The following is a 14,297-nucleotide window of genomic DNA, read 5'->3' on the forward strand; positions in this document are numbered from 1 at the left end:
GGGCCCGGCGCGACGCGAGCCGCGCACGCGCGGAACCGACCGCGTCCCCGCGCCGCGGGGGGAGCCGCTCCTCTTTGCACCAACCGCCGCGGGGAAACGGAGCGCCGCGGCTCCGCCGGGAGATTCCGACCGCGCGCAGTGGAACCCGCGCCGCGGGCACGCGGCGCTGCGGGCACACGGCGTGCCGCCCTCCGTGCCCGACAGCCCCGGTACCGCGCGGTGGTTCGGCCCGGCCCGGCGCCGTGCGGGGCGGCGGCGCCCGGAAGTGACGCGTGCGGCCGGGCGCTGCTGTGCCGGAGGGAGCGAGGAACGGCCCGAAAACCGCGCCGCAGGTGAGCGCCGGGGCGGCCGGGACCGGGATGGGGCCGGGATGGATCGCAGAGGGCCGGGCGGCGCCGCGGTGGGTGCGGCTGCTGGCGTCGGGCCCGGCCGGGGCGTTCTGCAGCGTTCTGCAGCATCCCGCAGCCTCCCTCGTCGCGCTCAGCGCCGGGGCCGCCTGGCACGCGATCTTCGTTTGCTCCTCCGTGTCGGCCGGCCGCGTTGGCGCTCCCTGCGCGCTGCGGGACGGCCCGGCCTTCCGGCGCGGCAGTGCGGGGCGGGCTGCGGCCCGGCGGAGCTGTGCACGCGGCTGTGAGTGACGCCGTGATGCTCCGTCCTTACCGCGCTGCCGCCGTGCCCGGCTGTGTTTCCACCTTCCTGTTGCAGCACGACACGAGCTGAGCGCGGACACCAAGGGGCGGTAGCTGATGCTGGGGCAGCTTTTTGTAAGCGTTGTGTTGCTAAAATGCTGCTGCGTGGAAAACACCATCACCTTTCACAGGTATCCCTAAAGGACTTTGTTGCTGGTGTGTGCTCGATGGGAGGGCAGATGGCCGCAGAGCTCTGATCCAGCCGTACTGATGACTCTGTTTATCCTGTCTGTTCATAACAAGAGATTGCTGAGTGCTCTCACGTCCCTGAGCAGGGCACAGCTCTCCTGTCTCTGCCCCGCAGCATTCGCTTTGTCAGCTCTGCTGTTACGTTCTGTGCTTAAACGCTGGCAGCTAATTTTATGCTCTCACGTGAAGCAGTTTGTAAGTGGGCTCGTTGCAAATTAGGTGCCAGTTGAGGAGCTATGGAAATGATGAACTTCTTAATAACAAGATGAAGGAAGCACGCTTTGGAAGCTCGTGTAGTCATCTAGTGAATAAAAGAATTAAATCAGCTTTTCAGTTCAGAAGCGGGATGGTGGTGATGTTCCCTGCAGAACAATGGTGATGTTCCCTGCCTGTCCTGGATCTTGATGTGCTGACACCCTCCACCCTCTCACCACTGCAACAATTCAGTGAATAAGAACTGAAGAGCTCCCGCAGCTCTCAGTGGTGGGCAGCACCACTCGAATGCTAACGAAGCTGAAATTAGAGCAGGTATCGTGGTGCTGTCAGGTATCACAACGGGAAGGAAAACTTGAAGGAATGAGTGCTTGGGAGCTGTGTGAGCTGTGGGTGGCAGCTTCCTCCTCTCTGCCCTCCCTGTGCCATAGTGAGAGCAGCTTCCTACAGCCTGGGGAGAGGTGGAGGCAGCGGCAGTGCCCAGGGTGCTCTGTGCTCCCCCAGGAGCTGTGTGGGCTGGGTTGCAGAGCACCTCTTCTTGTTCCACTTCTTAGAATCATAGAATCATTGAGCTTGGAAAAGACCACCAAGATCCGAGTCCATCCCCACCCACTGAGCGTGTCCCTCAGTGCCACATCTCCATGGCTCTTGGATACCTTTGGGTACAGGTGTCCCCCCTGCTCCTTGCACAGCCTGACACAGTGCATCGCCGCTCTTTCAGAGAATAAATGTTTCCTAATATCCACCCTGAACCTTTTCTGGTGCAAAGTGAGGCCATCGCCTCTCATCCGTTTATTGTTACTTGGGAGCAGAGGCCAACCCCCATCTCACCATGACTTCATTTCAGAGAGTTGTAGAGAGCAGTGAGGTCTCTCCTGAGCCTCCTCTTCACAGCCACTCCTCACAAGACCTGTGCTAAGGACCCTTCAAGCTTTGTTGCCCTTCTTTGGACACACTTCTGCTGATCCTGGGCACCCTGACCCAATCTCAGCAGGACAGCAGTGTGCTTGCTGGGGAGCTCTTGTTGCAGTAAAGTCCCCCATGGGGTGAGGTGGGGGTCTCCCATCTGCTGTGCTCCCCTGCCCATTCGAAGCATAGCAGGCCCTGCTCCTGCACACCCTTTCCTGCAGTCCAGCAGCCTGTGTGGGTCTTTTGCTCTGCTTTGTGCCAAGGGAGGGATTGGCATGACCTGTGTGGAGCAGGGGTTGTGGAGCTGGGTGCCTCCTGAGCACTGGGGCGTTATGCAGCACTGCTTGGGGTGAGATGCAGCGGGAAAGGCGTGAAGCGAGGAGCACAGGCTAGCTTAGGAAGGTTTAACTTTGTCTTGAATAAGCCAGTTCTTTATTTCACAGAACCATAAGGGTTGGAAGTGACCTCTGGAGCTCCGCCAGTCCAATCCCCCTGCAACTGCAACAGCAGTTGCACACAAATTGTGCAGGTGTGTTTGGATACCTCCAGACAAGGAGACTCCCCCACCACTTGGGGGTAGCTGTGCCGGGTCTCTGCCACCCTCACAGCACAGAGATCTTCCTCATGTCTATACAGAACTCCCTGGGCTCCAGTCTGTGCCCGGTGCCCCCTTGTTTTGGTGCTGGGCACCATGGAACAGAGCCCAGCCCCCTGCTCCACCCTGCAGATATGGATCAGTACTGCTCAGATCCCCTCAGCCTTCTCTTTTCCAGGTGCACAGTCCCAGGCTCTCTATTTTTATTCTGATCTCTATGCAGTTCTCAGAAATATGTGGTGTAGAGCTCTTTCATGCATTCTGAAGTTTGCATTTTATTCCAGAAGGAAAAAATGTGTATTTTTCAATAAACGGTTAATATGGCAGTCACTGTTAATAAATACTTGTCCTGAGTTTAATGTGTATCTAAAAGCATAGAGCATGAGGGCTTGAGAGGTAAATTGCAAGGTAATACACTAATTTAGGTAAAAGCATAAACGGAAAAGTAATTTTTAAACGTTCCATGTGGCATGTCTGTGTAATATGAGTAATAAAGCAGCTGAAAGTGGAACCCTGAGTAATGCCTCAAAAATTCTGTTTGTCACAGATGGACCAGTCGTCTCCAACCTACATGCTTGCCAACCTAACACACTTGCATTCTGAACAGCTTCTGCAAGGCTTGAACCTCCTTCGCCAGCATCACGAGCTGTGTGACATTGTCCTTAGGGTTGGCGATGTCAAGATCCATGCCCACAAAGTGGTGCTCGCCAGCATCAGCCCGTACTTCAAAGCCATGTTCACCGGGAACCTCTCTGAGAAGGAGAATTCAGAGGTAGAGTTCCAGTGTGTTGACGAAGCAGCCCTGCAGGCCATCGTGGAGTATGCCTACACAGGAACTGTGTTCATCTCACAGGACACCGTGGAGTCGCTTCTTCCAGCTGCAAACCTTCTCCAAATCAAGCTGGTGGTGAAGGAGTGCTGCGCCTTTCTGGAGAGCCAGCTCGATCCTGGCAACTGCATCGGGATTTCTCGTTTTGCAGAGACCTATGGCTGCCACGACCTGTACTTGGCTGCCAACAAGTACATCTGTCAGAACTTTGAAGACGTTTGTCAGACTGAAGAATTCTTTGAGCTTACGCATTCTGAATTGGATGAAATTGTTTCCAATGACTGCTTGAATGTCGTGACAGAAGAAACAGTTTTTTATGCACTGGAGTCCTGGATCAAATACGATGTTCAGGAGCGACAGAAGTATTTAGCACAGCTGCTGCACTGCGTCCGGCTGCCGCTGCTGAGTGTGAAGTTCCTTACGAGGCTGTACGAAGCAAACCATCTCATTCGTGATGACCATACCTGCAAACATCTTCTAAACGAGGCTCTAAAATACCACTTCATGCCTGAACACAGACTTTCCCACCAGACCATGCTGATGACACGACCTCGCTGTGCTCCTAAAGTTCTGTGTGCTGTAGGAGGAAAAGCTGGGCTGTTTGCGTGTTTAGAAAGGTAACGGCAGAGCTGCTGCAGCAGTTGAGTGGCGTGATGTTCGTGTGTGGTTTTTGTCACCCTGGGTCAAGACAAGCGCTGAGGAGCTGTGGTTTGCAGAGATGTGGTTACTGCTTTCCTTGCAAGTGAGTTTTCTTGCAGCGAGGACAAGCAGTGAGTTCTTGGTTGTTGTGCGTAGTGCTCGCAGTTGAGGCTTTGTTTGTACCAGTACAAATAGCAGTAAAATCTTTTTCACTCTGAATTTGGTTAATAAAGGCAGCTGTCTTCAGTTTGCATGCGACTTCTAACTCGGGAGCCCTTGGAATTAAGACTAACTTAATCAGAGTTAAAAAAAAGCAGTGTTAAGTTCTTGATCACAGTGCAGTCATGCCTTTAGTGAGCTGGTCTTATTTCCCCAGTTCTCAAACTAAGCATCCTCTTCAGATCAGTGGTTTGTTGCCTCACTGAAGCTAGCCACACCAACCAGAGGAGCATAACAGAGACAGCTTTCTTGCCCATACTGGTGTGCCTGGGCTTTCTCTCAGCACTGTATCAACATTTCCAGAAGTGGTAGCTCAATTGTGAGTGTTCCTGTGTGTATGTGTGCTTTTGTACATGGGCTGCTGTGATGCTGAATGCACCTTTACCAGTGCAGCACGTGTTCCCTGTGTTAAGACAGGCTACCTGGGCTGGCCCTACAGCTGGGTGCTGGGATATTTTACTGAGCTACTCTTTTTTTGCAACAGTTCAGTGCTTGTACACATGGGCACACACTTAAGAGCAGTTGAGGATGTTGTCGAAGGTATTTACAGTTTCCTTTCCTGATCAGTGGTGTCAACAGTGGCTGTTGGGACTGGGGATCCTTAGGGTTGTGTTTTTAAAGAGTAAAGGGTCGGGGAATGCTGAATGCCAGATCTGTTTGGTTAATGGAATAAGAGTCCTCTGGTACAGCTCAGCTCCATTTCTTTCACAGGTTCTTAAACGATTTTAACAATGTCACATAATGGTGTGGTTCAGAATACTTTGTTGTTGTTGTTAAACTGGAACTGGAACTGCGTGTTCCTGCATACAGAAACTCCTTTCATTTGTTATTATTCATAATTGTCTCAAACTGATACTTCCATTCATACTTAAATAATTTTTCATGGCAAAAAAAAAAAAAAAAAAGGAATACATCAGTTAAAAATCTTCCCTAATAATTTAGGTACCTGATTTTCCTACAGCTACAATTGAAAATGGGAGGCCCTACCGCCACAAAACTCGTTTTCCTTTTTGTTTCTATTTGCAAGAAGGCTGATTTATTATTATTATTATTATTACTATTATTATTGGGATTTTTTGCTGCTAGTTACCTCCTGCTTCATAATAACAGAGCTTCTTGGAATCTGTTTAGTGCTGCTCTTTCCTACCTGGGCCACTGCAGTGAAGGGCTGGTGTGCTGTCAGTCATAGCATCACAGCATGGCCTGGGTTGCACAGGAGCACAGTGCTCATCCAGCTCCAACCCCTGCTGTGTGCAGGTCGCCAACCAGCAGCCCAGGCTGCCCAGAGCCACATCCAGCCTGGCCTTGAAACTTTCCCTCTAGTTAGACTGCAGTGTACAACTGCAAACTACAAACTACTTTCTAAATGTGTGTACACGTCCATGTGTGCTCCTCTTACCCTTTTTGTCTCTCCTGTCTCCGTGGCCCTTCTGAGTGGCTGAGTGTTTGGTTTCTGGTTGGTTGGTTGTTTTCACTTTACCCTCCTAACTCTTCAGTTTGTATTTTGCAGCTCACCCTATTGCATCCTGCTACCTACCAGCACCCTGCTGTCTGCCCTCACACTGTCTGTGATGCTTTGTGCCTTCTCAGACTGTTCTGTCCTTTCAAAATCTATTTTTTCAGGTCTCAGACTTGGTGCTCTGACCTCCCACCATGTCACTGCATAGCTGTATGCTTTTGCTCTTTGCTTATGTCCAGGCCCTTGGAAGAAACAGCTGACGTGGGATGAGAATTATAACGTATGCTCTTAAGACTGTGTTCCATGTTGCCCTTTTACAACAGAGCTCCATAAAGCTAGGTTTGCTCACATAATCTTTCTTTTTTCTCTGTTCCAGTGTTGAAATGTATTTTCCCCAGAACGATTCCTGGATAGGCCTGGCACCTCTTAGCATTCCCCGCTATGAATTTGGAATATGTGTCCTAGACCAGAAAATCTATGTTGTAGGAGGGATTGCAACCCACGTGTGTCAAGGCATCAGCTACAGGAAGCACGAGAACTCAGTGGAGTGCTGGGACCCCGACACAAACACCTGGACGTCTCTGGAGAGGATGTTTGAGAGCCGCAGCACGCTGGGAGTGGTGGTCCTGGCAGGAGAGCTCTATGCCCTGGGGGGCTACGATGGGCAGTCGTATCTACGAACTGTAGAGAAATACATTCCTAAAGTGAAGGAGTGGCAGCTAGTGGCCCCAATGAACAAAACGAGAAGCTGTTTTGCTGCAGCTGTCTTAGATGGAATGATATATGCCATTGGTGGCTATGGTCCTGCCCATATGAACAGGTACGTGCTTCTCATGTCTGTAGCTTGATGCCGTAAGCTGAAAATCAGTAAAAACATGAGCTTTTAAGCTTGTGTTCAGCAGCCAGTTAAAATATTCTGAGCTAAATCGGTGTTAATCCGCAGTGGGCCTCATTAATCCTTCTGTAGCATCAGTCTAGCGATTCAGCTGGGAAATCTGTATTTGAACTTCTCTGAGCTGGAACACAAAGATGTGTATGTTCTTAAAAATCCCCGAGAAGGGAAGACGACGAAGCCAAAGACATACATTGCGTTCTGCTGAGCCAGGGAGTGCAGGGTGCCTGACCCCGAGCATCCCCATGCTGGATGTCCCAGAGGAGAAGTGCTGTGGGCATGTTTGCTCTGCCCCACGGCAGCCCCTTTGTCAGTGGGGCCCAGCAGCAGGTGCAGCCCCTGGGAGAGCCCTGCTGAGCCGCAGCACTGCAGCAGTGCCAGGTGACCCTCTGCACCTCAGGGCTGCACGGTGCCAGGCTGCGAGGTTAGCTCTGACATTTGAAATACTCCTTAGACATGAATGGGATTTTTCTCATGCTCAGTATACCTTCTATTCACAGGCATGTTTTTTGTACCAGCGTGTTCTTTAATTGTTCTGTTCCCTGTTGTTTCGTGTGGGTAGTCTGGGGTATTTAGTTATGCAAAGTAGTAACTTGTACTCTTCATTAGAAGTGGGAACAAATCAGCCATATGTTCCTCCGGGAAGCACATTAATAAACAACAAGGCTGAGGAGCTGAGTGGAGAGTGCAAAGGAAATCTTGCTTATAAGAGGGGATGCACTGATTATTTAACAGCACGGTGTAACGACGTCACACCAGTCATTAATTGGATTCCTCACACTTTGTGTGCTCTTATGTGAAGCAGTTTGTGAAGCAGAGGATTGGTTCCTAAACAGGGAAGTGTAACTGAATAGTTTTCACTTGGAAAAGGCAAACAGTGCTCTAGCCTACAGAAATATGTAACATCAGTAGGTTACACTACTTAGCATGGTCCTAACCTTGTTGCACAGACTGCTTAGAAAGGAGGGTAACCAAGACCTTGCTGAGGACAGTCTGTTCATGGCAGATGAGTGCTCGGGGTGAATGCCTGCCTTTGAAAGGGAAACTCAGCTTTGCATTTCAGAAAATGCAAAACTTAGCACTGGAATAGCAGGAAACATCTTCATCAAGTTGGTGCCTTTGAAGGGGAAAGCTCTAACGTCAGTCTGCGGTGGCCCCGCTCTTTGTGCAGCATCTGCTCTGTTCCTCAGTCAGAAAGGAACTGCCAGCACCACCTGGGGAGTTATCAAACTGACGGATATTTCATTAGTTGCCTTTTAGCACTGTACTTAGTCTTTATTGAATAGCTTTGTTTGTATTGATTATTCAGGCATGCAGTAACACGCCGTGCCGTGCAGTCGCTGGGCTCACACAAGCTCTAGCGTTATAAGCAAGCTGACTGCTGCATAATTAAGCCCCTTTTCTCCTACTCTTTAGTGCTTCTGATTTTCCCTTTTCTTTTCTGCCTCCCTTGTGCTACTGAAGATGCACTGTGGACGGTGCTGGCCACGTATGAGGAGTGTTTGGGTGACTGTACAGATCCAGTGGTTAATAAAATGATGCTGATAATTTCTGTTTTACCCCAAAGGTCTTTTCTATCCTTTGTGCTCTGATCAGCAACCTCTTTACTGCTTTTCCTGAGGGATATGCTCTCCATGTGGTTGGGTTTTTTTTGCCTCTGTCATTTTCAGGGATGCCTGAAGGAATTTCTGATTTGATGCATTACCCAAATAGACACACTTCACATCTACGTTTGGCCCAGTTTTTCATGCATTTCGTTTTCTTATCAAAAGCAGCAGTCAACTTTGAAGGAGCTTTCTGTTCAGAACTCAGCTTTGAAAGATCATACTTTGTTTCAAGATGTAACCTGAAGACACGTGGTAGGGGGGTGAGAGCATGGGGGAGATGGCTGAGCTGCAGTTGCTGTCTGGGAGTCTTGGAAGTGCTTTCTGGCAATGCTTTCTGGAGAGGCTCCAGCTGCATGAGCTGTGTGTTGTGGAAGGACCTTTGAGACGATAGCTCTGCTTTCAGCTCTGTGTGCTGCCCTTGGGCAGTAGAAAGCAACCATGCTACAGAATTTTCCACCAGTTCAAGTGCTTTGTCAATGTGTTCCGATATTCCTGATGGACACAACTGGATGAGTCTCACGGATGTGGATGTCACTAAAATCTGAGCCTCACAAATGGTTTGTTTGTATTTGCAGCATGGAACGCTACGATCCAAGTAAGAACTCCTGGGAGACGGTAGCTTCAATGGCTGACAAAAGAATAAACTTTGGTGTCGGTGTCATGCTGGGCTTCATTTTCGTGGTAGGGGGGCACAACGGGGTGTCCCACTTGTCGAGCATTGAGCGGTACGATCCCCACCAGAACCAGTGGACTGTGTGCCGACCCATGAAGGAGCCCAGAACAGGTAGGGGCATCTGGATGTCAGCACCTCAGTGGGCTGTTCTTTCAGAAGTAAGCCACCGTTTGAGCTGTAGAAGCTGCAGTAAGTTAGGCTCACAGGGACTTGTCTGCAGGGCATCGACCTTCATCTCTGCATTGGGTCACAGATTGCTTAATCAATTCCATAGAAGAAGAAGTATTTAAAGTCCAATCTGTTTTTGTTAATGCTGAGCTGTACCAGGTAGAACTTGAAATAGTATTTCTGTTTTTCCATTAATTTTGAATTAATTTCAGCAATTCTGTGGTCGCTCTTCCATTTTACGTCGAGGCTCCATAATGCATCTTCTGTGCTGCCTGCTTGTGGAGTGTTGCTTTGCCTTAGGAAGGGGTGTGAGTGGAGTTGAAAAGGAGGGTTAGCATCTGTAGAGAGAATGACTCTTCATTTACACCCATTTTCCTTAAAGCTGGGCCGAAGAGGAAGAGGCTGGGTGGGATTGTCTGCTCTGCATTATCAGGAGGTGCCAGTGGGGACTCAAGTGGGAGCAGAAACACTCCTTAGTTTTGTGCTCAGCGATCAGCTAACTATTTTTCTTTTCAACAGGAGTGGGTGCAGCTGTAATTGATAACTACCTTTACGTAGTTGGAGGTCATTCAGGGTCATCCTACCTGAACACTGTACAGAAGTATGACCCCATCTCAGATACCTGGCTGGACTCTGCTGGTATGATGTACTGCCGCTGCAATTTTGGTTTGACTGCACTTTGATGACAAGCAGGACTTCATGGACCTGTTGTGAGGTTGGAACTTGATGTGGTTGAAGATAAACCCTGCCACTGGAGACCATATGCTGCGTTTTCTGGAGCTGAAAAGTTGCAGGAATGTGGTGGAGTTGTGGTTGAAGTGAGGAAGGAATCATTTCCTCTTGGTTGCTGGCCTTGTTGCTTGGGTGCCACGGGCAGCAGGAGTGGGAAGCTCACCAGCAGCTGGGCTTGGGCAGCATCTGTTACAGGCAGGGAACTTTAACAAGTACTGTACATGCCTAGGACGTGGTTAGGACACTCACTGTCTGTCTGACCCTTTCACTTTCTAGAGCTTTTCTCTCTTCCTCCTGCCTACTAAGAAACATGAAGTTTACTGTGCTTGGGGTGAGAGACGTATGGGTGTGCTGTGTGACTGGGCTCTGCTGGTGACTGTCTGGTTGTGTCTTCATATTAAGAAAATGCCAGTGCTTCATAATTTTTTTATGAACCGTAACTAAAGGGCTGCCTTGTTTCTGTATCTCAAGGTCTGTAAATAATAAATGCCGTAGTCCATTGCCTGTGCACTCTCCTTTGTGACCTGCTTGCTGGTAGGAGGGCTGGGACGAGTAGGAACTGCTGAAAGAACTTGGCAAGGCACATTTATTGCCTCCCAACAAAATGTCGCGATCTGATGAAGAGAATCACATTTTTAAACCTTCCCATGTATTTCTCTCTGTCGTGGACAGATGAGTACCAGAAGTGGTGACTCGGTCTTGCTGGTCTGCTGTGAGGTTTCAGTTGTGATGCAAAGAGAAGTGACAGCATCAGAAAACGTGGCAGCAGCGTTTGCGGCATGCCATAAAATACTCAGAAAACAATCAGTCCCATCCTTCCCCAGAGCACACCTGTGTCTGTATCCCCTTCAAATTCCCTCTTTAAAAGAATGTATGATCCCTCTCTCAGAGTGCTGGGGTGTGAGGACGGGGCTAGCTGTGTGCCTGGTGCTGTGGCTGTCCCTGCAGTGAGTGCAGTGTGCAGGCAGCACGGTGCCTGTGCTTGTGCTGCTGGCTTTCCTTCTGACTCGCTTGAGACATCTGTGCCTATGGAAACTGTCAAGAAGAACACAGTGTAGTGAATGAGCTCTGTGTGTGTTACTTTTCTTTTTTTCAGGAGATCTGTGTTTCTTGTTCTCACAAATACATAATGCATACATGTGGAGCAGTAAGATCCCAGCCCGGGTTCTTGCCCTGATCACAGCCTGCATGCAGTGCTGCTGAGTGCAGTGCTGGGCTCAGTGCTGCTGGAGCACCAGGTGGTCATAACTGTGTGATGGCCCCAAGCCTGGTGCCAATGCAGGCAAATGGAGGCTGATGCTGGGGGTTGTAAAGCTTATTTCAAAATAGATGAGTGAGTACGTAGCACTTCTAGCTAATTCAGCACGTTTGGGTTTGCCTTCTGCTTTGAACTGGGAATTGTGGTTGTCCTGAATTTCTGTTTTGATTGTGTTGCCAGACCTGGTACTTAGGAAGTGTTCTGCCTCGACTTACTTCTGTTCTAACACGTTCAGTTAATGTTTGTCTCCCCTTGTTTTCCAAACCCACGTAGTATTGTTTTTGAAGGTGCAATAATATTTAAAACAGTTGCTTTAAAAGCTGTCTCTTTGTAGATACGCCTAGCAGATGTTCTCTCAGTACACTTAATTTATTGTTTATTTTTTCCCTGAGGAGCTAATTGCAGCTGGGCAAGCACTGGGGGTCTTTGTTCTTCCATAAGGTCAGATTTGAGCAGCTGAGGGGGCACAGGAGCTTTCACCATAGAGCAGAACCCACCCATTGCAGTTGCTTGCACAAGTCACAGAATCCTGCACGTGTCCTTCAGGTTTGGCAGAATCACACAGGACTTTAAAAGCAAATAATTCACAGGGCAAGAGATTTCAATGCAGTTTGTGTGACCTACAGAGGATTTCTGGTTACATAGCAATAATAGTGTAACTGGACATGAGTAACTGCACTGGGTGGGAGTGCAGAGCAGGGGCAGGTGGGGCAGTGGTGGTGCTTCAGTCTGCACAGATCACCTTCACATTCCTGCCCTGGTGAATGCACAAGGCAAATGCTTCCGTGTGCTCTTCTCATTTACAGCATCACAGATGCCATTGGTTATGATGTCTTCTGACTCTATCAGGAGATAAAGTTGCTGAGCAATCTAATATCAAGGAAGAAAAGCTCTTACTTACAGTCAGGTGTGTGCCTGTAAGCACAGGAGTTGTTCCATGCAGGTCAACGTGTGCTGTACTGCAGTAGGATTCCATGAATGAAGATGCCAGTGCATCTTTGCTTGAAATACTCTCATGGAAACTATCAGGAAATTCTGTTTCTGGGCAGTAGAAGGTGGTGTGAGAGACAGAAATCGTTTTGATGTCACCAGAAGAAAAAGAAATCTTTTTTCAGTGTGATATTATTGGTTTTCAATGCACGCATCTTTCATTTATGGAAGGCAGAAGATGTTTTATTACATTTATCTGAGCAGCAGCAATACTAAGTTAGATGATAGAGACTGACCCTGAATCGTATCATGTAGTATTGCTAGACTTGAAGGTAGCAGCATGAAAAATTCTCTTTGTACACAGCATCAGGAATGGGAAGAACACATGATGGAATGTTCTGCTGTTGGTGGATGAACTGTTGGGCTGGTTGGACAGAGATGGGCAGGGCAGTGCCTCAGCTTTAGGCATCAGTTCGTGTCACACTGCCCTCGTTCTGTTCAGGCACTTGCTGTCCTGTGTCTCAAAGCGTTTGGTGATGGGAGGTCGGGCACAACAGCTTGTTTGCACAGTGCTCCTGTTGTAATGTCTGTCTTACAGCTGAAAATCTAAGGACCTTCAACCAAGATGTCACACAACGATAAATTATCATCCAGTTCTATTTTTTAATCACTCAGAATGATCTGTAGAGCACTTTAAAATGGGCACGAGTTCGTATGTGCGCGCATAGTTCCCAAATTTCTGCTTTCTTAACTCAGATATTCATCTGTAAGCTTCGTGCCTGCCTGTCCTTCCAGGAATGCTCTTCTTGCAGGAGGCCTCATGGGCTGCAAGGGTGACATGTGTCCCATGAGCATCACTCCATTCCCCTTTGCTGGGAGACAGCATGTCACCATTGCGAAGCTGCCATCAGTAAATCCCCATCCATCACCTAAAACAATGCAAAACGTCCCAGCTTGCCTTAAATTCTTGATATCTAACTGAAACGCAAAGAACTGGATGATAACTCCTGTTTTTTTGCCTTACGCGCTGTGCTGTATTTTAAACCCAAGGAGAAGTATAATTTTTAGCAGGGTTTGATAACTGTACAGAGAACACCGAAACGTGCTGGGCTGTGCTGAGTGCTGTGTGAGGAGTGAGCAGTGCTGTGTGGCTCTGTGTCCATTCCCACGTGCACACCTTCTTTAGCAGCGATGTTCTGGTTCTGTTATTGTTTACAGTGTGCTATTTGAGGTCAGCAGGAAATGAGCTGTAACTTGCATCCTGGTTCCTTGCCCGTGTTCTCAATGTGTTGGCTCTTGTGATAATGCTCTGTAATGGTTGTTGTAACTATTTCATTGAGTGTGAAGCAGTTTAGTAAATAAACCTGGAGAAAAGCTTGCTTTCACACTTCTGGTGGGTGCTGAACATAAATGCGTGGCTGCCTTTCTCTCCTCATGTGATGTCTTTGGGATGTGACCCAAATGCAACGGCAAAGTGATTTCCATGTGTCCCTCCCCATCGTCCATCTTTCCACACCCCCACCTGCTGAATCTGCTGAGCACAGACCTGCTGCTCCTGCTTGCACTGTGCTCTAGGAAGCTCCTGCTGGCTTCCCCCTGCTGATGGAGGCTCAGCATCACAGCACCTGAGCAGAAACCTCTGTTGGGTCAAGGGTTTGCAGCTAAATAATGTCAGTTTGCAGTTGACAGCAATTTGTGTGCTGGGTGGTAACCTCCCCTTGTGTAATGGTCTGCATGAAGTGTCAACTGCTCACTCCATCTGAGGAAGGCGAGTAAGACTTGGCATGTGAGGTCAAGTTCTATTTTTGCAGGCTTCATCTCAGTGCTGACACACATGGTGTTACCTAATGGAGACTGTTTACGAGGGTGGATGGTGATAGGACAAGGGGGAATGGTTTTAAAGTGAGACAGGGGAGGTTTGGGTTGGATATAAGGAGGAAGTTTTTCCCCAGAGGGTGGTGAGGCACTGGCACAGGTTGCCCAAGGAGGCTGTGGATGCCCCATCCCTGCAGGCATTCAAGGCCAGGCTGGATGTGGCTCTGGGCAGCCTGGGCTGCTGGTTGGCGACCTGCACACAGCAGGGGGTTGGAGCTGGATGAGCACTGTGCTCCTTTGCAACCCAGGCCATCCTGTGACTCTATGATTCAATCAGTTCCAACCCCCTGCCACATCCAGCCTGGCCTTGAAACTTCCCCTCTACTTAGGCAGCAGTGGTCCTGTCCCTTTACTTCAGTGATGAAAGAACAAACTGAACATGAAGTGGATGTTTGGGCACCCAGCTCTGAGCCTGGGCTCA

The 14,297-nt window shown here is 49.1% G+C and overlaps 1 protein-coding gene across 1 annotated transcript; it reads left to right on the plus strand.

Annotated features, from left to right (window-relative positions):
* The first annotated feature begins 72 nt into the window (after window positions 1-72).
* Window positions 73-13,386, plus strand: KLHL28 (kelch like family member 28). The gene is made up of 5 exons (XM_048949171.1): window positions 73-332; window positions 3,143-4,041; window positions 6,118-6,561; window positions 8,816-9,024; window positions 9,601-13,386. The coding sequence occupies exons 2-5, from the start codon at window positions 3,143-3,145 to the stop codon at window positions 9,762-9,764; spliced, it is 1,716 nt and encodes a 571-aa protein (XP_048805128.1). The 5' UTR covers window positions 73-332; the 3' UTR covers window positions 9,765-13,386.
* Window positions 13,387-14,297: the final 911 nt, after the last annotated feature.

This window comes from Lagopus muta, chromosome 6 (genome assembly GCF_023343835.1).
Source record: "Lagopus muta isolate bLagMut1 chromosome 6, bLagMut1 primary, whole genome shotgun sequence".
Lineage (NCBI taxonomy): Eukaryota > Metazoa > Chordata > Aves > Galliformes > Phasianidae > Lagopus > Lagopus muta.